Genomic DNA, 23,008 nt, shown 5'->3' with positions numbered 1-23,008 from the left:
CAGAGACAATACATTTTCAGAGAAGGATACCAATTTCTTCAAATCAGAAGAGAGAACTCATACAGAATACAGATTAAACACGTACAATTGTGGTGGAGAAAAGAAACCGAAAAATAAAATAGAAAGGGCAAAAAATCTTTTTTTAGTATGCTTTCCACCAGATAGAAAACCCATACATTTTGCTTTTTGAAAATATTTAAATACATTATTTTAAGCCTGGACCGAAGCCACCCAGGCTCCTGGTGAATCATGGCCATAAAACATTTGCTATATCAAAAGATATTTGACTATGAAGTTATATTATATACCATATTTAATAAATACCCTTTTTACTGTTTTCACATCTTTTTTTGACACATAATGATAGAAAGCCTGGTGACGCGAGGTTAACAGTGACCTCTACTGTCACACAATGCAACTGTCATTATGTGTCAAATCCATGGTTGGCAAAGAAAGTAAGTCAGCAACCCAGCATTCCAGTAAACAAGTTTGAATCAACCCATGCACGAAGAAGGAAGACGGCATGATGGCAGTTCACTCGGTCTCGTATTTTTCCTTCCAAGTCAGTGTTTGTACTGGAAAATCATCAAGGTCTATATGGATTTATTTCAACATCTTTCTGGTAATATGGATCAACTGTTACAACACATCTGTGACAGGTAAAGTTGTTATAGCATACATCAAATACAACTTACAAAAGTTATTTACAGTCAACGCTGCCAGGGAAGGGAGGGAATGTAAAAGCTTAGCAACAAATAAAGTGTGTTGACATTGTATTTCTTAGGGTGCGGTCACGCCAAACTATAATTCTGTCTATGAGGGCGGATTCTGCCAATCTCTTCAATGGGAACGGAGCAGTTTGTTGCCATTTGCAGATTAAAAAAGAAAAAGAAAAAGACGCTCTATTCCCATTGAAAATAATAGTAATAGTAATAGTAATAGTAATAGTAATAGTAATAGTAATAGTAATAGTAATAACTTTTCCACCTACAAATACTCTCTCTCTACCTCTTTCTCTCTCTCTTTCTCTCTTTCTCTCTGTCTCTCAATTCAATTCAAATGAGCTTTATTGGCATGATAAAACATGTTTACATTGCCAAAGCAAAAGTGGAACAAAACAATCAAAACAAAACAATGTATGTACAACTAGAAAAAGTGCTCCTCGGAGCACAGGTCTCCGCCAGGTCAGGTAGGTTATTTTGGCCTCCTGGTATAATAGGCCTATGTGAAAAGGGTGCCATTTATTCCTAGGCCGTGCACGGCAATCGGACACTGCATGCATGATTTGAGGCATTTTGTTCTAGAAATGTGTTTTGCTAATTTGTTCCTGCTGGTGGCACTATAACAGGCCAATGTTAAAAGGGTGGCATTTGTTCCTCAACGTAGTTGCAAACATTACATGTCAATGTTAGCCAATCAGGATGGAATATGAAAAATCAAACAGATACGTCTTGATCACATGACTATAGAGATCATGTGTACCGATTTGCGTGAAATTTGGATCAAATCTGAAGGCTTAATATCCAAAAATGTCTTTTACATAAGTCTGCCTCCTGGTGGCGCTATAAAAGGCAAATGTGAAAAATGCAGGGCAAAGGTTTTTCCTTGGCCTCTAGAGAGTGCGCATACAAAGTTTTACACTGATCTGTGCAGTTATAGGTAAAAACACGAATCGGCCTGTTACAGCGCCACCATGAGGCTGATTTGAACATTTTCAAATGGCATTTCTTCCCCGGCCTAATGGGAATGTGTGTGCGGAAATTGCATGCTGTGTTCATGATTTGAGGCATTTTGTTCGAAACGGAGTACTCCTGCAAACTTTGAAAGCCAATGTTTGCCAATCAGGATGGAATATGAAAAATCTGAAATAAGCCATTTCTTTTAATGACTATAGAGATACTGTGTACCGATTTGCGGGATTTTTGGCCAAAATCTGTCGGAGTACTATCCAAAAATTTGTTTTGCACAAATTGGCCTCCTGGTGGTGCTATAAAAGTCCCATGTGAAAGATTTGGAGCAGAGGTTCTGCTCTGGCATCCAGGGAGTGTGTGCGCACAGTTTCGCTGCGATCAAGCCAACGGTGCCAGAGATTAGCTGTCCACAAAATGACAGAATGACACACGGACGGACGGACAGACAGGGGGTAAAACATACTCTCTCGCCATGCCTTTCGACCTGGCGGAGACAATTAAATATGAAATATAAATGGGAATAAATAGAAGTGTAAAAACCTGTGTTACATTGTAACTTAGAGGGAAGACTTGCAGACTTTACTTGTAACAGAATACTTCTACATTGCAGTATTGATACTTTTACTTAAGTAAAACATTTGAGTAGTTTTTCCACCACTGCACCTATCTAAATAAAGATAGAAATCACTACAATGAAGTCATTTTGTTTTGTTTTAAGGAGAACCTCAGGTGATTGGGTCCTCTCAGGCCGTGCTGGCCAAAGTGGGGGACGATGTGACGCTTCCTTGTCACATCGAGCCATCTGTCGACGCCACAAGGATGACGGTGGAGTGGACGAGACGGGACCTGCAGCCAGAGTTTGTGCATCACCTTCAAAATGGACATAATAATACTGATTTTCAGAACCCGTTGTATACGCAACGGGCGTTCCTGTTTGCTGACAAGCTGTCTCATGGTAACATCTCGCTGAAGCTGTTCAGAGTGACGCTCTCAGATGAGGGAGCCTACAAGTGTTTTGTTCCGACTCTGAGGGACAGCAGTTGGATCCAGCTCCTTGTTGGTAAGACGGACGGACAGACAGACAGACAGACAGACAGACAGACAGACAGACAGATTGCTTAAGGACTTTTAAGACCTTTTCAATACATTTTCTTTTTACCATTAATGCATCAAAATGTATCAACAAACTATACTATACAAACTGGTGAAACATTGGCCAAATTGTCAAATAATATTAGAAAGAACATTTTGAAAATAGCCGATCTACAAGCTCACAATGCGTCGCGATGCGACTCATTGTGAGCTTGTAGATCTGCTATTTTCACAATATTTATCTGTGGGAAGTAATGCCTCAACTCCTACAATTCCAAGTGCTCGTCAGGGTGGGGATTCCCCAGTTCATGATTATTTTGGGGGTTCCCCAGTTCAAATATGATTATTTTGGGGGTTCCCCAGTTCAAATATGATTATTTTGGGGGTTCCCCAGTTCAAATATGATTGTTTTGGGGGGTCCCCAGTTTAAATATTATTATTTTGGGGGGTCCCCAGTTCAAATGATTATTTTGGGGGCTCCACGTTCAAATAAGATTATTTTGGGGCGTCTCCAGTTCAAATATGATTATTTTGTGGGTTCCTCAGTTCAAATATGATTATCTTGAGGGGGTGTCCAGTTCAAATATGATTATTTTGGGGGGTCCCCAGTTCAAATGATTATTTTGGGGGCTCCACGTTCAAATAAGATTATTTTGGGGCGTCTCCAGTTCAAATATGATTATTTTGGGGGGTCTTCAGTTCAAATATGATTATTTTGGGGGGTCCCCAGTTCAAATATGATTATTTTGGGGGTTCCCTAGTTCAAATATGATTATTTTGGGGGGTCTCTAGTTCAAATATGATTATTTTGGGGGTTCCCCAGTTCATATATGATTATTTTGGGGGTTCCCCAGTTCAAGTATAATTATTTGGGGGGGTCCCCAATTCAACTATGATTATTTTGGGGGTTCCCCAGTTCAAATATGATTATTTTATGGGTTCCCCAGTTCAAATATGATTATTTTGGGGGTTCCCCAGTTCAAGTGTGATTATTTTGGGGGTTCCCCAGTTCAAATATGTTTATTTTGGGGGTTCCCCAGTTCAAATATGATTATTTTGGGGGTCCCCAGTTCAAATATGATTATCGTGGGTGGTTGCGGCCTGATAAGGTTGAGAGCCACTGATTTAAATGTTTAAAAACTACAAGTTTGTAACATGACCTTGTGTTTATATCTTTTTTTTCTTCTTTTTTTTTCAGGGGCTGTGTCTCAGCCAGTGATCTCCGTAATTGGACCAAAAGATGGTGGCTTATCTTTGACATGTGATTCTGGGTGCTGGTATCCACAACCTGAGGTGTCTTGGCTGGACAGTGAGGGAAATCTCCTCATTAATGAATCCTCAGTGACAGTCGGTCATACCCAACACTGTTACCATGTCCAGAGGAACTTGACGGTGAGGCGAACAGGTCGGGTGACATGCAGAGTTCACCTGCCACACGTCAACCACGCTGTTGAGATACACCATGTCATCCCCATCGCAGGTAATGAATGTTTTCATCACTCTTTAAAGTCCAACTTGTTGCATGTTTGTTCAATAACCAAGTGACTGTCAAGAAAAGAAAAAAGATTGTTCCTGGCTATGTGGTGACATGATGCATGTCTTCCCAAAGAAGAATTGATATTTCTGTTACTGTTCTTTTGCTGCACCTTTATGTAATAAATCTCTGAGGAGGGGTTGTGTTCTTTTTTACCGAATGGGTTCCCAGATTGTGGAAAAGGTTGTCAATGTTATCTCCAGTTCTATAGGGAAGGGACCATCTCTATTCAGCATCTCAACGATGGTTGAACTTGTTATAACATACTAACAGGCATTAGGCATGTCGGTCCAGTTCTGCAATGACTGAAGTCAAACCAATATACATTTTAATAAGTTATATCATTCAGTGGCTTATTTAGCCTATAGCAACCTTCGCAACAATGGGACAGTAGGGCTAAGGTGGTTAATGTATGTTTTATAATATAATAATGTATATCTGCAAAGTAACCAGAAACTAAAGTTTTCAAATAATTGTAGTGGAGTAAAAGTACAATATGTAGTGGAGTAGAAGTAAAAGTATAGACAATTGGAAATACTCCAGTAAAGTAAAAGTACCTCAAAATTGTACTTAAGTGCAGCACATGAGTAAATGTAATTAGTGACTTTACACTACTGACAACAGTTGCATCATGGTTCACTGTCTTTCAGAACATGTGATCGCAATGACACCTGGAGCGATTGCAGCGATTTTTTTTACAGTAATTGTCATCTTGGTGGCAGCACCACTGGGATATCTCTATGGTAAAAAGAAGAGACAAACTGGTAAGTCTTGGATGGATTTATAGTCTTCGCCAGGCCGGGCCGGTTGCCGGCCGTAGTTTATGTTTCCAATCGCCCCGCCCGCCGGCCTGCTCGTCCGCTCGTCCGTCCATCCGTCCGTCCGTCCGTCCGTCCGTCCGTCCGTCCGTCCATGAGCAGCTCATCTTCACCACCATGACACGTTGCACACACACTTAGGCCAAGGAAGAACCTCTGCCCCAAAGTTTTCTAATCGCCCTCACGGCGGTGGCGCTGTAACGTGTGGTCCTTCACAATTGAGCATATAACTCTTGAACCTTAAAATGCTCAGAGCAATGGCGGTTTCTTCATCAATTGATACATGTCACGTGATCAAGATGTATCTTAAAAAATAATACGTTTCTGTTTATTGAGTTTTTTATTTATTTTACAGACACTCACAGGTCATACAGGCATGAACTGAAGTATAAAAACAAGGGCCCTCATTTATCAACGCGGTGCAGACCAAATAATGGGCGTACGGCGAGATCACCGCAACTTTCGGCATTTATCAATATATCCTGACGTTGGCTTCAGCCTACTGTACGCTGAGATCTCACGTCTGGTCGACAGCAGTTGTAGACGTTGCCTGCACCCGTTTGTTCCATTCTAGATCTGCGGAGCAGCATTGTCTCGCCGTCTGACAGGCATCTGGACACATATATTCACTCCAAAATGTATTATCTAACACACTAATAAATAATCCCTGTGAAAATATAACATTTTATAAACTAATTTAAACAAACTGCTTTAACAGTCATTCGGTTAAGCTTGCAGATCTGGCTGCATTGGCTATTTGAATAGCAGATCTACAAGCTCACAAAGGGTCGCATCGCGACGCGTTGTGATCTTGTAGATCTGCGAATTTCAAAATATACGAGCGCTTGTTCTGCGAGAGCATTTTCGGGAGTTTAGACCGGCGCAAAGGCTCCGACCAAATGCACATTAGGATTTGCTGTATAGGATTGCTTGATAAATGTGACTTTGACGTTGGTGTACGGCCGCATTTATGGAAAAAGTATAAGCTGTTTTTTACGCTCCGTTGATAAATGAGGGCCACACTGGCTGCGGGTACATGGACCATCATGTATTCATTCAGAATGAATTCATTCCGAATGAACTCATTCCGAATAGAGGAATCTGATCCACTCACCTGTTTACATGGGACCTGAATAAAAGTATTCCTCGTTTACATGACCAAAGCATTAATTCGGAATATAACTTTTGACATGCGCAAAGTGGTTCCCGCCTACGCCCGGGCATGGACCAGGGGCAACAACCCGGAGCAGAGCTTCCCCTGGTGGGCATGGGAGGAGGCAATGAATAGCCCCCTTGTGCCTCCGCGGCGGAGGTCTGTCGGTCGTAGACAGGTCGGTAAGCAACGCACCGACTCCTGGCCAGGCAGCGTTGTATGCGGTACAAGCCTGTGTTCCTTTGTTATCGCCGTTTTAATGCAAAAGTAGCAGATCTACAAGTTCAGACCAGTTTATTTTTTTGTATTGGTACCAGACACGGTAAAACGTAGGCTAGCCTATACTATTTGTCACAGTTCTCATGTAGGTACGATGACGTCATCGCGCATTCGCACATGGTCATTATAATAATAAATAATAATACATAAACACCGGACCGCTCATAGTCATTATAATAATAAATGGAGAGAGAGAGAGAGCAACACTACAGTCTATGAAACAAGGCACGCTCATTTATGGCAAAAGTACAAAAGTATTGGCATCAAAATATACTTAAGTAGAAAGTATAAGCTACTCATTATGCTGAGTGTCACGTTTTTCTTGTATTATTATGAAAAAGCTTTGAAACATGCTGTAACTCATTCACTGTGACGAAAACCCTCTTTCTGCGCCGAGTAGCGAGCGGTGCGCACACGGAGAATGCGGAGTCTGTCGCCCTAAAACACAATCGCCCCGGGTCAAAATCCAGCGACCATGGAGCGGCCGTGGATGGCCCGCTCAAAAGGTGCGTGGGGCGTAGTGTTTTGGGACGACCGTTCCGGCTGCCCATGTAATGAATTGATTAAGTAAAACTCATCTGTTTTCGCTGCAGCTGCGCCCTAATAATGTAGTTTTCATTTATTTTTGTTCACGTATGCTATTAAAACAATGCAGCTATTGCAGTATTGGGCCTTAACATGTGATTAAAAATGTAAACGTATTTGGCCCCTCATATATAAAATAAATGTAAAATCTGATTTAAAATTGAAACTTGCAGCTGATCAATGCGTTTTCTTCGTTTACGTGTGGACAGGGATTTAAAAAAAGAATCTTTGTCATGTGGCCAGGGATTCTTTTTAAAAACTGAGGACTAAAATACCCGTTAAGAAAAAGATCCATATAAGTGTAGCCTAGGCCAGCAATCCTTGGAGCGTCCGTTCTCCTGGACAAGTCTGGGCTTAACCATGGCTTATTAAATGACGCTATAGAATAGAATCATTCATTTTATCCCGCAGGAGCGACCGTGGCCGAATTAGATTTTGATAGGTCATTTTTGGACAATTCTGACAGCACTATAAGCACGGACATGCGCAAAGGAATGCATGTATTCCAAACAGAGAGGAGCGTTCGGAATAAAGTGTTTACATGGTCAATTGGTATATCCCGATTCAAACGGTCTATACCACCCCTCCTAACCCGAATGAAAATTCATTCGGGTCAGACTGGAATGGAATATTCTATTCCAATTGAGGTGTTTACATGAGCATTTCTATTCTGAATGAATTCATCCATTCATTCATTCCGAATAGAAGTGTATTCATTCCGAATGAAACTGTCCATGTACCCGCAGCCACTGTGATTTCAGACATTTTGCGTTTTCTTCAAAACACACATTTAGCTACTACCGATTTTCAATATTTCATTCCGATTGACTATGATTGAATTCCAAAGTTTGCAAGCCCTGGTTAAGCACCCCGGCCTGGCGGAGTGCACTTTTCTTGTTTATTTTTCAAATGTATATTTGATAATGCCACCCATCTATGTATCTATACTGATAACAATGAGAATATCAATATGATTAGTGTTACCACACTGACCAATCACTGTATAAAATCTAAGCTGTTTCAGAAAAATTCAAAGTCACGGTCGACGATCAAGGAGGTAAGTGTGTGGGTGTGTGTAAAATTCATATCGGCATGTAACTTGTGACTGTGTGTAAGTGCATGATTATAGACGATAATATCAATTAGTTTCAGATCAAAAGACCTATTTTGGTAAGACACATTAACTTCAATATATTGCTTATATTAATCAAACATTAATTTAGACAGGAAATGGAGATATTGTGTTTAGAAGACTTATGTGTAACATGTATGTACCTGTATTCCCCCTAAACAGCAAACCTAGAAGATGCTCAAATTGTGGGTAAGTAAAGAATCCATGATGTACTTAAAGGTAGGGTGAGTGATATGTTTTGCTATTATTATTATTTTGTTAAAAAGGTTAAAGTACTATATTCTGATAGTAATCATTGCTACAGAGTGTTTGTTCGGTCACAGGGGTCTCTCCAGCTCTTTAGTAAACAGAATATAGTACATTTTCAGGTAGGTGACAACATTTAAGCCAATCAGGAGAGAGCACTGAAAATGCATTTTCTGTTTAATAAAGAGCTGGAGAGACATGGAGACTCCTTTTACTTAACAAACACTCCATAGCAATGAGTACTATCAGAATATGTAGCTATTTAAAACTTATTTTAACCAAAGTAAATCACTTACCCTACCTTTAAAGACAGACTTGCATATCAACATTTACAAATGTGTACCATGTCAAAAGTCTAATGAACAATGTGTACATGTGTCCAATATGTACATACTGTATGCGTAGGCTATTGTAATGTATTACATAATCAAAACAATGCTAACTCAAGTAAAATATTTCTAATGTGTCATTTATTTTCACATTACTCAATATGTAATCATGGTATTTGATACTTGCAGTTGTTTATGGCTATGATTAATTAATGGCCCACGGCCATGATTTTTTTTTAAATGCAGTTTAATTTACTTTAATTGCAGGGGGAAAAAGTAGGCTACTATGTACAATTTGGAAATAGATTCCAAGTGATTCCGATTCTATTGGTTTGTAACTCGTTTGGTACTAGTGCAGCCATCACACTGCTCAGTGTGCCTCCGTTGGCGCGCCTGCGTTATGGTCAATTCACCAAGCGATGTAAAAGTGATTCCAAAAACTGGTTTGTAACATTTTAAACTGTAGCCTACTATCCACTTCAAGGCTATGAGCAGAGATCTTTAAAGTCATGGCTACCAGCACAAACTCCAGCTCCTGACAGCACAACTCAGAATCCCATTACGCCGGCTGGCACACAGGGCAGCAACAATTGTCTCTCTCTACTTCCATCTGTCTTTGGCCATCTTCTCTATGGTCCCCCAGCTCTGATGATTGCTGGAGCTCCTTCTCTATCGTCCTATGCCATGTCATTTTAGGCCTCCCTTTCTTTTGCCTTCTGGGGTCCAGTGTAATGTGACTCTTGGGATAGCGTTGATGTCCAGTCTAAGGACATGGCCAATCCAGGTCCACCTGCATCTATTGATTATACATTGCTTGTCATCTTGTTGGGTGATGCTGAGAAATATATTGTGTACTGATTTTCCTCTTGTGTTTCAGAGATGGATGTATCCGGTCAGATAGTTGCGCCATCAGGTGGGTTTTCTGGTTTATAGATGAACTGAAATCCAAATAGACATACAGTAGATTCAACTTTACTCTTTGTATGTTTTCACCTGCAAGTGATGTGTGACTTGAATCAATTCCAGGCTTCTCATTATGGAATGGTATTTCATTATTGTGCTATTACCTAAACATATGTGAGACTTCAAAGGAAGTAATAGCCGCTAATTATGAAATTATGAAATGTCTTTGTAATTCATTTAAAGTAGTAGTTTGCAGTAGTTCTCAGTAGGACTCAATATTTCTGATTTGAACCTTTTAAAGGAGACTTGGCTAGTGGTGTTACATCACCATGGGGTGCTGTTGATGGCTTGACTTCAATTGAAACGGATGAAGAAAAGGGTGAGTAAATGTCCTTGGTACTGTTAAATGCTTAAAGGAGTAGTTCACCTAAAAAATTACTTATTTTCTATCAATTGCACACCCCATGAATAATTTGATTCCCGTCTCCTACCGGCTAATGTATCCGGTAGGAGACACAAAGTAGATTATTTGTGTCTCCTACCGGATACACACCCGGTCATCAAATTATTGGCTTAGGAATGCCACAAAAACTAAAATAAATCCATGAATTCAAGGCTTCATGGGGTGTGCAATTGATAGAAAATAAGTACTTTTTTGGGTGAACTCCTCCTTTAAGTTAATGGTAAGACTGAATATTAAGGTTGGGTCTATAATGCATTATTTACACATACAATGCATTACAATGCACTTATAAGGCTTTGTAACACTTATTATAAATATTTGTAAATATGCATACAAACTGTATAACAAAAACACTTTGTAACCAAGTTATGGTAGTTATACTGTGCTGTTCTGCTGAACTGATAATGCATCATGACCTTCACTTATACTTCTTCATAAACCTTGTTAAACGTTGTTATGCATAATTATAAACATTTACAACAAGTGTTATAATGCCTTATACGTGCATTATAATGCATCCTACATTAATACACAAGTGAACTAGTGAGTAGATTGTTGGCTGGTGCTTCCTTTTGTCCTTTTGGTTGCCAATGTGTACATCCTCAGTATCTTATCCCAAAACGTTAAATATACCAGTTGTTACACTACTCTATGTGGGAATTTGCAGTGGTGGAAAGTAACTAAGTACATGTGCTCAAGTACTGTACTTAAGTACAATCTTGAGGTATTTGTACTTTACTTGAGTATTTCCAATTTCAAATACTTTTACTTCTACTCCACTACATCTCAGAGGCAAATATTGTACTTTTACTCCACTACAATTATTTGAAAACTTTAGTCACTAGTTACTTTGCAGATATAAATGATTACATTATAAAACATACATTAACCACTTTAGTCCTAATTTATACCTAGGCTATTTTCAAACATTTTAGTACTTTTACTTTTGGTACTTTAAGTACAGTTTGATACGAATACTTTTGTACTTTCACTCAAGTACATTTTGAAGGCCAGACTTTTACTTAAGTCTGGCGTTCAAAATTAGTAAAAGAATATTTTTCCACCACTGGGAATGTGTAGAAATCTTAATTTTATGCATGTATCTCAACCACTGTCTTTTTTCTCTTGCAAACAGCACATTTTGTGATGCAGCACAAGGTGGAGTTGATTCAGCATGTTTCCAGAGTCATGGCTGTAGTAGGCAATCTAGGATCCAAGGTCCACCCTAAGCTCCACACCAAGATTGAGGCCATTCAAACAAGCATAGGCAAAATGTTCTTACTGTATAATATGGTGCTGGATGAAGGGGAAACAGACACCAGAGCCGCATTTTACGATGCCCTTAAAAAACACGAACCTTACATGTTGGAGAAGCATGGTAAGATCATATTTATTCACTTTACTATTAGTATTACACCTTCTGATAGTTCTATTAGAATGTTGACATGAAAAAATAATCCTGCTAGTGTTTCAATTGGTCGAGGCTCGAGGAATCTCTGTTTTATGCATGTACACATTGTTACTTTTGCATGTCATTCTACGTTTGACATTGATTTTCTCACCACATTGTAAATGTAATCACTCTTAGTCATGACATTGCCGTGGATGCAGTTATACAAGACAAACAATTTCATATTTCGATCCTCGGTCTCAATATTTGATTTACAGTAGAATAGACAATATAATGCCAGTGTTTACCAATGTATGCTTCACTTCTTAGTGAAGCATACTTCTCAGAAAAAGGAGAGAACATAGTAGATTTTAGGTTGAATCTACTATTTGTGTGTGTATGCTGTGTGCCTAATATGCAATACTTACACATCTAGAAGTCTTGCTGGGTTACAATTAATACAATTAATAGATATGTGCCATACTAAGACCATTGAGAAAGATCAAGTTCTGGCATCTGCATATCCATCTGACCTAAATGACGAGTTAGGCGTTGAACTAAAACAAGCCCAAAAGGACTGCTCTGAATCATCCTAGATGGTGGCTTGCAATCTATGTTTCCAAATGTTTATGTTGTGCTGTGTGGCTGTTTCTGACTCTGCCCGTCAGTAATAGCGAAGGGGAGCGGTCATTCTCTCTCTTGTCCAGAATAAAAAATGACCTTGCACGAAGCAGAGCCATGCAGGAAAGAATGCATTGCATAAAGTTGAGACTATTTCACGATTAATTTAGGCTTTCCTGAGTTTGCTGTGTGACACCATAGCTTGCTGTGATTAAATGGGTAACTTTGTGCTGCTGGCTTTAAGAGTGTATCTGTTATGTAAACTAGACCATACCCGTAGGGGGATATGAGCACCCAAGCCCCGGTGAAGGGCGCAGGCGAAAGTACAGACCTTGCTGCTTGTTTCTCGCGCGAAACCCGCGAAACCTGGCAACGTCATCTCCCATTGTTTGACACATAATGGCTAATAAAAAGCGGAGATTTGATGAAATTGAGAAACGGGCTTCGCAGTTAAGTTCAGATGGTAATGGGCAATGGCTGTGTGCAAAATCAGATCAAGTGCTCCAGCCAGTGAGGAGAAACGGGCACACACCGAGACACCACCGAGACACCACCGAGACACCACCCAAGGCCACAGAGGTTACTAGAATTATAGGAGGATATAGGAGGATGCTGTGTTGTGGAGACTTTATTTATCGAGAAGTTTATTTTGAGTCTGCTGTAAATCCTGTTGAAATGCAGGTGAATGTAAAAGACCTATGCATGTGCTGCAGCGGGCAGCACATCTTGGGCAGTGGGGAGAGCTTTTACATGTCAGTGCCAGCTGCCCATTTTTACATAACCGCTTATGTTTAGAATTTCTAAATACCCAGGTATAGGCCTACCGTAATGCCTTGTTAGCGGCCAACTCTTATGCCACATGATTATGCAAGATCATTGTATTTAAAAAAATATATTTCTCATTTAGTTAATAATCGTGATGTCTTCATTCTTACATGTATTTGTTTTTTTGTTATATTTCATACAACCACGTTGACAGGAGTTCCACTGACCCAGGTAAGAGTTTGTTGTCACAGTGAAACTCTCTTTTGTGGTTGGAGATGAACACATACTAAATGTTCATATACTATTTTTTGTGCATCTCAAGTGGTGAGTTTCAGGTTGAAAACCACTATTCTAGCCAATCCAGTACAAGCCAAGACATTGTTAAATAGCACTCAGGCATGATATGATTTAAATAACACGACTGTGTTCAACAGGACCCTTTTGATGGCTTGACTTCAGAGGAAATAATTGCACAAAAAGGTGAGCCTTTTCTGTGCATGGTACAGTTCAATGCTCAGTGTTGCCAGATGTACCAATTCCAAAAAATGCCCAAATGTACGATAATTTCGCCATATCACAAAAAAATTGTGTGAATTTACTAAATTCCCTGGCTGCTGATTCGGGATCCGACTTGGCTTTTCAAAATAAGTCAGGAATTTAGTAAATCTGACCCTAGATCTGTACTTGGAGGCATTAAAAACACTGGTCCCATCTTTCCATTCCAGTTTCAGGCTTTTATTTGTGTTAAGGTCCAGGAAGTTGCCTGCTTCCACGCATCATATGTAATGTGCTTTTGTCTCGTATAGGACTCTCAAACAGGGTTGTTTCTTAAACTAAATACGGCATTTTTTTGTGAAATTACATATTTACACGTGTGATTTCTCTTTTTTGGCTGTGTACGAAGTTTTCTTCCAAATACGAATTTTAAGCCTCTGGTACGAAAATTCAACCTTTCCCATCTGGCAACACTGTCAATAGGCCTACTTGAGGTAAACAGTGAGTAGGTTGTTGGCTAGTGCTACATTATTTTGCCACCCAGAGGGTGTACATCCTATCTTATTCCAGAAATGTAAATATGCCAGTTGTTACACTAAGGTTTATGCACGGATGTAGAGATGCAGAGCTTTATCTTGTGTGCATTTATCTGAACCTCTCTCTTTTTCTTTCTTCCAAACAGCACAGTTGGTGATCCAGCATGGGACAGCGTTGACGCGAAACGTTTCCGAAGTCATGCCTATAGTAGAGAGGCTAAACCCCATGTTCCGTAACCGTCTTCAGCTCAATGCTGAGATTCGAGGCAAGGAGACAAGCATGAGCCAAATGATGTGTCTGTATACAATGGAGCTGGAACAAGGGACACCAGAAATCAAAGCAGCATTTTACGATGCCCTTAAACAACACGAACCCCACCTGTTGGAAATACTGGGTAAGTCAATTGAAAAAAGAAATTGCCAGCACACAGAACAACCTTCATATAACTTATAGCAGCACTCCCATAATATACACGTTTTGTCGGCATTCTTCACCTTCCATGGGGTTAATACTAAACACACTTGATACAGTATCAATACAGAGCAACTGTGATGTGTCAACCATTACATCAATATTTCTAAACAACATACAATAGTACCTCAATAAATATATTAATCTCAGAGTTATTAATAGATAATATATTATGCCAGTGTTATGCTTCACTGTTTTATAAAAAGGAGAGAACATGGTCCATTTTACATTTGCATAGGCTTAGATGGTGGCCGAATAGGCTTCAAACCTTCTTGCCATTTCACAGGGGTATATAGTATGATTGTATGTGTTTAAACATCTAGCCTACAGTGCTGTGCGTCTAATATGCAATTAGTTGACTTAGATCAGACTTGCTGGGTTTAAATGCTTATTATCCATAGAATAACGAATACTGCAGATATAGGCAACTCTGTCAATCAGCTGAGTCGTAGATGATGTGCAGGATGGTGGTGACAGACATCCAGTTAGAATGAATATAAAGATATGGACAATATTTCATTTCTGTATCAGTTTAGGACCATCAGTATTGTTGATGGTACACTTATTTGTTTTAGCTCTTGCTCATTTTTTTCCTATTTGTCTCATCTGTTTAAGAAAGCAGGTATTAGCTGATATATTGCACTTTTACCTTAGCGCTAGGTATACTCTTAGTTGCTTGTTTTAGAAGAGAATGCACTTAAGACTTCTGGTGATTAGTAGTTTTCTTGCCTACCTATGTTGAATGCACGTATTGTAAGTCGCTTTGGATAAAAGCTTCTGCTAAATGACTGTAATGTAATGTCATGTAATATCAACAACCACACTAAGGCTCTCTCTCATTAACAGGCCGTCCTGCACGTACAATTCTGCGATATCTGCTGGGTAAGTATAGTATACACGTCAGTTAAAATGACCTCTACAGAACGCATTATTCATGAATGAGTCATCATTGAAAGAGAGGATTCCAGATTCCAGATGGAGACTCAATCTAATATTGTCTTGTATTATGACGTCATACTACAGTACTTAATCACCAGTTGTCCTACAGGAAGTGCAAGTTTTACATTTGCTTTTGTAAATGGACACTTAAATAGTACTTGATTATCTGTCATTGATTGTGTTTATGTGTATTCATTCAATCATGTCTGCAGACTCTGCACCTTTCTAAATATGCCAATGTAAATTTGCGAGTTTTCCACAGTCCCAATCCACACAAAGTCAGGCATCCGTTCCAGTAAGTACACCACCCTGTGTGTGTGTGTGTGTGTGTGTGTGTGTGTGTGTGTGTGTGTGTGTGTGTGTGCGTGTGCGTGCGCGTGTGCACGTGTGCACGTGCGTGCGCGTGTGCACATGCGCACGCATGCTCGCGTTTTTGGGTTGACAATCGACTGTGCAAGATTGTCACTGTTTAAAAAACAGTAGCCTATTTATCATAATGTGTAGACTAGAGGATAGAACTAGGCTATGGAACCTGATTCAAATCTGATTTGCCATATCAACTGCATTGTCCATATGTGTTCCTCCCAGTTCCAGTAAGCTCTGAACTGCAGTTATCCCCTTGTTCATTAGAGTCCCAGACATCATTGGTACCTCCTACACTGCAGCACCAGAGAGAGAGAGAGAGAGAGAGAGAGAGAGAGAGAGAGAGAGAGAGAGAGAGAGAGAGAGAGAGAGAGAGAGAGAGAGAGAGAGAGAGATAGAGAGAGAGAGAGAGAGAGAGAGAGAGAGAGAGAGAGAGAGTACAGGGATGTTTACAGATTAATATCATGTCATGATGTCAGAGGTCATCAGGCCAACTACAAAAGTAATTGCACAATCAACTAGAAAAAGTGCTCTCCAGTCAGGTATGTTATTGTGGCCTCCTGGTGGCGCTATAATAGGCCAATGTGAAAAGGGTGCCATTTATTCTTAGGCCTTTCACGGCAATCGGACACTGCATTCATGATTTGAGGCATTTTTTTCTAAAAATGTGTTTTGCTAAATTAGACCTGCTGGTGACACTATAACAGGCCCATGTGAGTCCCATCTGTAGTTCTGTTTAGTTAATAGTTAGTCAATTAATTTATACTTTATCGCAACTCTTTCATTGGGGTTGCGTTGTGTTTTTTCAGTTGAACATAATGTATATGCAATTTGTTGAGTGAAAGGGCCGTGCACTGACCTATACTTTAACATTAAGGCTTTGTGTGTGTGTGTGTGTGTGTGTGTGTGTGTGTGTGTGTGTGTGTGTGTGTGTGTGTGTGTGTGTGTGTGTGTGTGCGTGCGTGCGTGCGTGCGTGTCTGTGTGTGAGAGAGAGAGAGTGAGAGAGAGAAGATAGATTTCCATCAATAAAAGTTAAAACTTCATCCTGTTATCAATCACATTACAGTGTATGTGTAGTGTTTTGTTGATGTGGGTCTTCTTTTTTTCCTCTACAGTTGAACTAGAAGACTACCACCCAGGAGGTACGTTTTGTGTGCGTGTGCATGTGCGCGTTATGTGCGTGCGTCTGTGTGGTGTAATGACAGGACAAAGCTTAGCTCAGATCAGTGGTAACCTAACTATACCATTACCATTATTACCATTATCTGTGCTTTCGTTATTTCAAGTTTAGTTAATTCATTTTTGCAATAATTTTGTAAAACATTATTTGTTGGTAAATAATCAATAAATGTTTAATCAGTCACTTCAACATTATTATGTAAGTTTAAAGACATTCATTATGAATATGTAATTATATATTGAGTAAAAAAATAATAAAAAAATAACAAAAGGATTTTTAATCGAATGGTGACCCAAATAATTGGAATCGGAATCGAATCGTGAGATAGCAGAAGATTCACCTCCCCAGTCTGTGATACACTCTAAGCAAGAACCCGTACATTTTAAGGAAATTATACTCCTCCCCGGACAGATGTGTTAACCCATTAAGACCGGGAACTTATCTTTGTCATTTTAGATTTCTTTGGGCTATTGAAAAATAGCAGATCTACAAGCTCATAGCATGGCACCGAGTGCCACGCTATGAGCTTGTAGATCTGCTATATATACATATTTTTTTAAATGTGTGCAAATCTTTGAATATATATATATATTTTTAAAGCGTACGTTTTAACTAAAATCTTTGCTTCTGGGGATTCTACAAATGTCTTCTAAATCCTAACAGTTTAAAAATATATATATATGTTGCTCTAATAATATCAGTGCACGGTGCTCAAACTTTTTCATGTCAAGGACCCCCAAAATGATGTGTTTGGCCGTGGACCCCCATATCAAAATATTTTGTTCCAGGTACCCCCCGAAGCAAAGATTTGAGTTAAAAATATTTGCTTTAAAAAATAATATATATTCAAAGATTTGCACACATTTCCATGATTTAAAAAAAATAGCAGATCTACAAGCTTGTAGCGCGGCACTCGCCGCACTATGAGCTTGTATATCTAATATTTTTCAATAGCCAAAGAAATCTTAAAATGACAGAGACGCGTTCCCGGTCTTAATGGGTTAAGACCCAAACATAAGACATGTCCGGGTAAAAGAGGGCGTATGGTCACATTAATGACCTCTGTGTTCTCCTCTACAGGGTCTTTACACATCAGTGGGAAAGGGAAAGGTAAGTGTTTCTACATTTCTCTGCTGTTAGTTGTGAAAGAGATGGTCCACTGGAGCTGGGTGGCGTAGTGCAGTGGTTCTCAACCTGTGAGTCAGGACTCACCCCAGGGGGGTCCCAACATGATTTTGGGGGTTTCCCCAGATGACAATGAAGTGACAATTTAAGGACTTTTAGGACCTTTTTAATACAAAAAAATGAAAGACAATTTCCCCTGGGAGTCTTGGGAACTGCGCGAAACATTGCGGACCCCTTCGGACCCCATATTGATATGTATATTATTTATATAGCCCTCTTGCTTTTGTTTTTTCATGAACCTGCTTGCTTGTTTCTGGCGTACGGTTGCTTGTTTTTCTCCAACCTGGCAATCGTGACTGAGCGGCGAGTCAGTAGTGTTAGAGGCTGCGTTTAGACGCTGGCGTGGGTAATAATGTATTGTTTGTGATGTGCATGGCACGAAAATGACGGACATATTAGCGTGAGTGTGGTGGGATAGAGACCTTACCAGACCCAAAGCGAAAGCAAGAGCGGGGGTTGAAGCGAAGGGCTCGCTGTTGAAGGGCTCGTTGTTGTTGTGTCGATGGAGAGATTTCAATGGCCCGGCGGCTTCGTTTTGCTTCGGGTGTGGCCGTCGGCGCTCGGCTGTCGGCGCTCGGCTGTGCTCAGGGTAAACGGTGCTAAAGTGTTTCCCCGTCCGGTGTGGTCGGTAATGTGGTGAGTTGTGTTGGACGAAATTAATTATGCTCCGAGGAGGCAAATGTGTAGTGAGCAATGAAAAGTAACCCATAAATTCATCGCGCACGTTGTGGCTAGTGTTGTGGCTAGTGTTGTGGTGACATATATGTTGTTGTTGTGTTTATCCCGAAACAATGGAATCAGTGTGGCGTCGGAAGCTGGGGGATATTCCTAATGTATAGATAGATATAAGAAAGAGGCAAACATTTAGAAAATGCCATTGTGAGCTTGTAGATCGGCTAATTTCACAATATTTATCTTTGGAACCTACTCAAACTAAATGTAGTGCCTCAACTCCTACATTCCAAGTGCTTTGTCAGGGTGGGGGGGGGGGTCCCCAGTTCAAATAGGATTATTTTGGGGGGGTCACGGCCTGAAAAGGTTGAGAACCACTGGCATTGGTACAATTGCAATTTAAGTATTCAGCAGATGCTTTAATCCAGAGCGAGTGCAAGAGCAGAGTAAGCACAAACTCTTGTTTAGTCAACAGACGACAGACATCACAGGTCATAAAGAAAAACAATTGACTTCCTCAAAGACACTAGTTTACCATGTAAACATCAGGCCTAGAATCTGTCTAAACTTTAGACGTATTCTAGGTTTAGACTTTAGACTCTAAAGCAGGGGTCTTCAACGTTTTCAGGCCAAGGACCCCCTAGCTGAGAGAGATGAAGCAGAGACCCCCTCTATATTGTATACAATTGTGTTGTTTACTTGGTCTGCTCTTTTCCTGGACCCCCTGTTGAAGACCCCTGATCGAAACAATATGTTGGGAATTGATTGCATGAAACAATCACCTGTGCGTCCAGTCTCAATGTTGGTAAACAAATAATTGGTCTATACTTACAGTGATATATCAGGTTACGCATTCCTGCCCAACACTGTTTACAACCCCGCTGATTTACAGCACTGCTACTGTAATGACAAGATGTCATAAATGTGTGACGACGAAGAGTCTCTATTCTTTGTAGCCTATGGTTTTAGCACAGAGCTAACCAGGAAATGAATGTGTGAGGCAGTGCTGCTGATGGAATCAGCTTGTCAGACCCTGTAAGAACAGTGACATCACTGTCCATCGATAAAACACATATTAATATCAATGAAAGATACCTACGTCACAGCGGAAAAAACGTACAGAGTAAGCAATTATGTAATCGTACGCTATGTAGAGTATTGTTGCCCTAAAAATGCCATTTCTGTTTTGTACAGCCACAATGCACAGGAGTTCAAGCCTAAAGTATTCCAGTAAGTACACTGCCCTGTGTAAGTAAGCTGCCCTGTGTGTGTAACCTAACCTCTGAGAGAGAGAGAGAGAGAGAGAGAGAGAGAGAGAGAGAGAGAGAGAGAGAGAGAGAGAGAGAGAGAGAGAGAACTTGTCAGCATGCATAGTGTTATATGTTGGTGTAAAACACACAATGTTACAAATTCGACAAACTGTTAATGTTTCTGCACTTTTTGTTGCAAATACATTTTGCAACAGAAACGCCAAAAGTTGCACTGTCTGTCGGCCAAATTATGAACTATGAACATTTGAAGTAATGTGTGTGTGCGCGTGTGTGTGTGTGTGTGTGTGTGTGTGTGTGTGTGTGTGTGTGTGTGTGTGTGTGTGTGTGTGTGTGTGTGTGTGTGGTGTACTAATGCTGTTTCTGTGTTGTACAGACAGAGCCCACAGGAGTTCAAGCCAGACGAATGCCAGTAAGTGTGCGTGTGTGTGTGTGTGTGTGTGTGTGTGTGTGTGCGTGCGTGCGTTAATGTGTTTATCTGACACTAGATGTGATGCACACAAACACACTAGTACATCTGTGTGTGCATGCGCAGTGCATTTTTAAAATACACATAAGTTCTAACAATGTTTTGCTTTTCTTATCACAGCGACTAATTCACAACCACGTGAGTATTGCTTGTTGTTTCTAATGAAGTAAATGTGTAAGGCGTGAGAAAAGTGTAGGTACTTACATAATACGTAAGGTATAAAGGTTTGCACTCTTGACAGAAAAGGTTTTCCAAAAGTTAGTTATTGTTTGTATAATTCAATAATCGCCATTTAATAGTGAGTGTAGTTGCGGGACAGTGTGCACTCCGGGTGGAGCTTGGGCGGCAGCTAGCCGGTGATGCCTTGCGCCTCTGGTCGTTCTGAAGTATAGACTAGCTAGCTTATGGTAGTTTGTCTGTAAACCATCTATACAGTAGGTTATTTAACCTAAAATCTCGTCTTGGCGATAATTCCATGTGGACAAAGATATTTTTGTAAACGGGGCCGTGTAGGCAGAGATTTTCAAAAACGAAAAAGCCACGCTTTTCAAAATACCCGTGTTCGTGGACAAAGCCATAGCTTGTTTGTTGGTATGGATGGTTAAATGATGTGTGTCTGTCTTGTATGTGAGTTATGTAGCAGTTTTTTTGCGGGGGTTCAATGGTAATCTGTGAAAAAATATATATACATACATAAATATACTGTATATATTCAATTTCAGCAAAATGTATAAATCTGCCAAGTTAAATTATGAGCAATTGTAATAGTAGGCTATGTAGAGTATTTATTGTGGCCTTTCTAACAAATAAATAAAGCCACTGTTGGTCGGGGTGGTGTAGCAGTCTATTGTTATACTCGCGTCTCTTCTTGTTTACAAACAGTCAATCATCAGGGAGATCCGAAAGTTGCATCAAACAAAATATTTATTAGCTGACGGTCACTCCGTTGCATAAACATAAACTTTGATTATTATAAAACAAAAAAGAGCCAGCGCGGTCAACAAACTGTGACGCTTCCCCGTCTCACATTACTTCCCTGTCAGGGTGTCACCCATTCCTTATCACCCTTCTCACACAGGTGGCCTGCACCCACAAATCATTTCATTCCCAGGGGGAGTAACCCTCAATTCAAACCATTCCAAATTCATAGAATTAATAACCAAAAAATTGAAAATTCATGTAGTAGGCAATAGATAAGAATATCAGAATAATAACTCTGAATAATAATCAGAATAGACACATTTCACATAAATTAGAAAATGGCTCTAACATACCAGCCCCGAATTGCTTATTACATAGCAATTACTAAATAATAAATCATAGAGCCATTACAATGATCAGCATGCAGTATGCTTACTCAAGTCCATTTCTTTTTCCTTCTTTTTCTATGTATATGAGTTCATAATTCAAGAGACCAAAGTCTGTGTACGATCAAAAAGTTCGTGTACGAATGTACGATCCAAGCGACCAGCACGGAGTGTGCATGTGTGCATTAGTCCATTGCTCTGAGGGGGGGGGGGGGGGGGGCAGACGAGAGTCGAATTAAGTCCATTTATCCACCGGTCAGAGGTGCACTTGACCAGAAGAATAGGGCTTAGTAGGCTCAGTCAGCTGCCTCCAGGAGCAGACAGAGCTTGGTGATGGGTCTTTGGATGATGTTGGTCTTGGTCTTTACCAGGACACTGCGGATAAGTCCTTTTGGTCCTGGAAGGGTCTTGACTACTCGTCCCAGCGGCCATGAGTTCCTCGGTGCGTTGTCATCTATAATGACAACGAGATCTCCAGGGATGAAGTTCCTTCTGATTTTATTCCATTTGTGACGTTCTTGCATAAGTGGAATGTATTCCCTGGTCCAACGTTTCCAAAATAGGTCGGCAAGGTATTGTACCTGCCTCCATCTTTTCCTTGAATATTGGTCCTCTTTTCGAAACAGCCCTGGGGGCATGATTGGATTTGTTTTCAACTGGAGCAGATGATTTGGTGTTAGGGGCTCAAGGTCGTTTGGGTCACTTGTTACCGTCGTGATGGGCCTATCGTTCATGATAGCTTCGACCTCACACATGACTGTGTGTAGAGCATCATCGTCCAGTGTCTGTTCTTTCAGGACTGAATAGAGAATCTTTTTGACCAGTCGAATTAGCCGCTCCCACGCTCCACCGTGGTGAGGTCCTGAGGGAGGGTTGAATATCCAGTCAATTCCTTTTTTGAGTAGCGTTTTCTGGATTTTGTCATTGTCCAGTAGTTTCACAGACTCCTCCAACTCCTTTTGCGCTGCAATGAAATTGGTACCTTGGTCTGATCTGATGCTTCTTACTGAGCCTCGACGACAGATAAACCTACGAAGAGCATTGATGCATGCATCTGTATTCAGGTGACTGGCAACTTCTAGATGAACAGCCCGGCTTACTAGGCAAGTAAGGATTACTC

The 23,008-nt window shown here is 40.3% G+C and overlaps 1 protein-coding gene across 4 annotated transcripts in view; it reads left to right on the top strand.

Annotated features, from left to right (window-relative positions):
- The first annotated feature begins 473 nt into the window (after positions 1-473).
- LOC308084604 (uncharacterized protein) overlaps positions 474-23,008 on the top strand; it is a 37,004-nt gene continuing 14,469 nt past the window's right edge. For 2 of the 4 annotated variants that reach the window (XM_080427341.1, XM_080427339.1), the window contains exons 1-19: positions 474-659; positions 2,410-2,751; positions 3,982-4,263; positions 4,968-5,081; positions 8,168-8,209; positions 8,447-8,473; positions 9,737-9,772; positions 10,064-10,141; positions 11,361-11,603; positions 13,216-13,232; positions 13,436-13,481; positions 14,179-14,427; positions 15,351-15,386; positions 15,706-15,738; positions 16,923-16,949; positions 18,068-18,097; positions 20,039-20,074; positions 20,489-20,524; positions 20,702-20,719. In XM_080427341.1, coding sequence (XP_080283467.1) covers positions 524-659; positions 2,410-2,751; positions 3,982-4,263; positions 4,968-5,081; positions 8,168-8,209; positions 8,447-8,473; positions 9,737-9,772; positions 10,064-10,141; positions 11,361-11,603; positions 13,216-13,232; positions 13,436-13,481; positions 14,179-14,427; positions 15,351-15,386; positions 15,706-15,738; positions 16,923-16,949; positions 18,068-18,097; positions 20,039-20,074; positions 20,489-20,524; positions 20,702-20,719 — 1,828 coding nt within the window. In that variant the 5' untranslated portion in view covers positions 474-523. The remainder of the gene's footprint in view (positions 660-2,409; positions 2,752-3,981; positions 4,264-4,967; positions 5,082-8,167; positions 8,210-8,446; positions 8,474-9,736; positions 9,773-10,063; positions 10,142-11,360; positions 11,604-13,215; positions 13,233-13,435; positions 13,482-14,178; positions 14,428-15,350; positions 15,387-15,705; positions 15,739-16,922; positions 16,950-18,067; positions 18,098-20,038; positions 20,075-20,488; positions 20,525-20,701; positions 20,720-23,008) is intronic. The other 2 variants (XM_080427340.1, XM_080427342.1) reach the window with 2 other exon arrangements.

This window comes from Gymnoscopelus braueri, assembly GCF_963280865.1.
Source record: "Gymnoscopelus braueri genome assembly, chromosome: 4".
In the NCBI taxonomy this organism is placed as follows: Eukaryota; Metazoa; Chordata; class Actinopteri; order Myctophiformes; family Myctophidae; genus Gymnoscopelus; species Gymnoscopelus braueri.
Note: the sequence above shows the minus strand (reverse complement) of the source record. Positions and strands in the feature narration are given on the sequence as shown.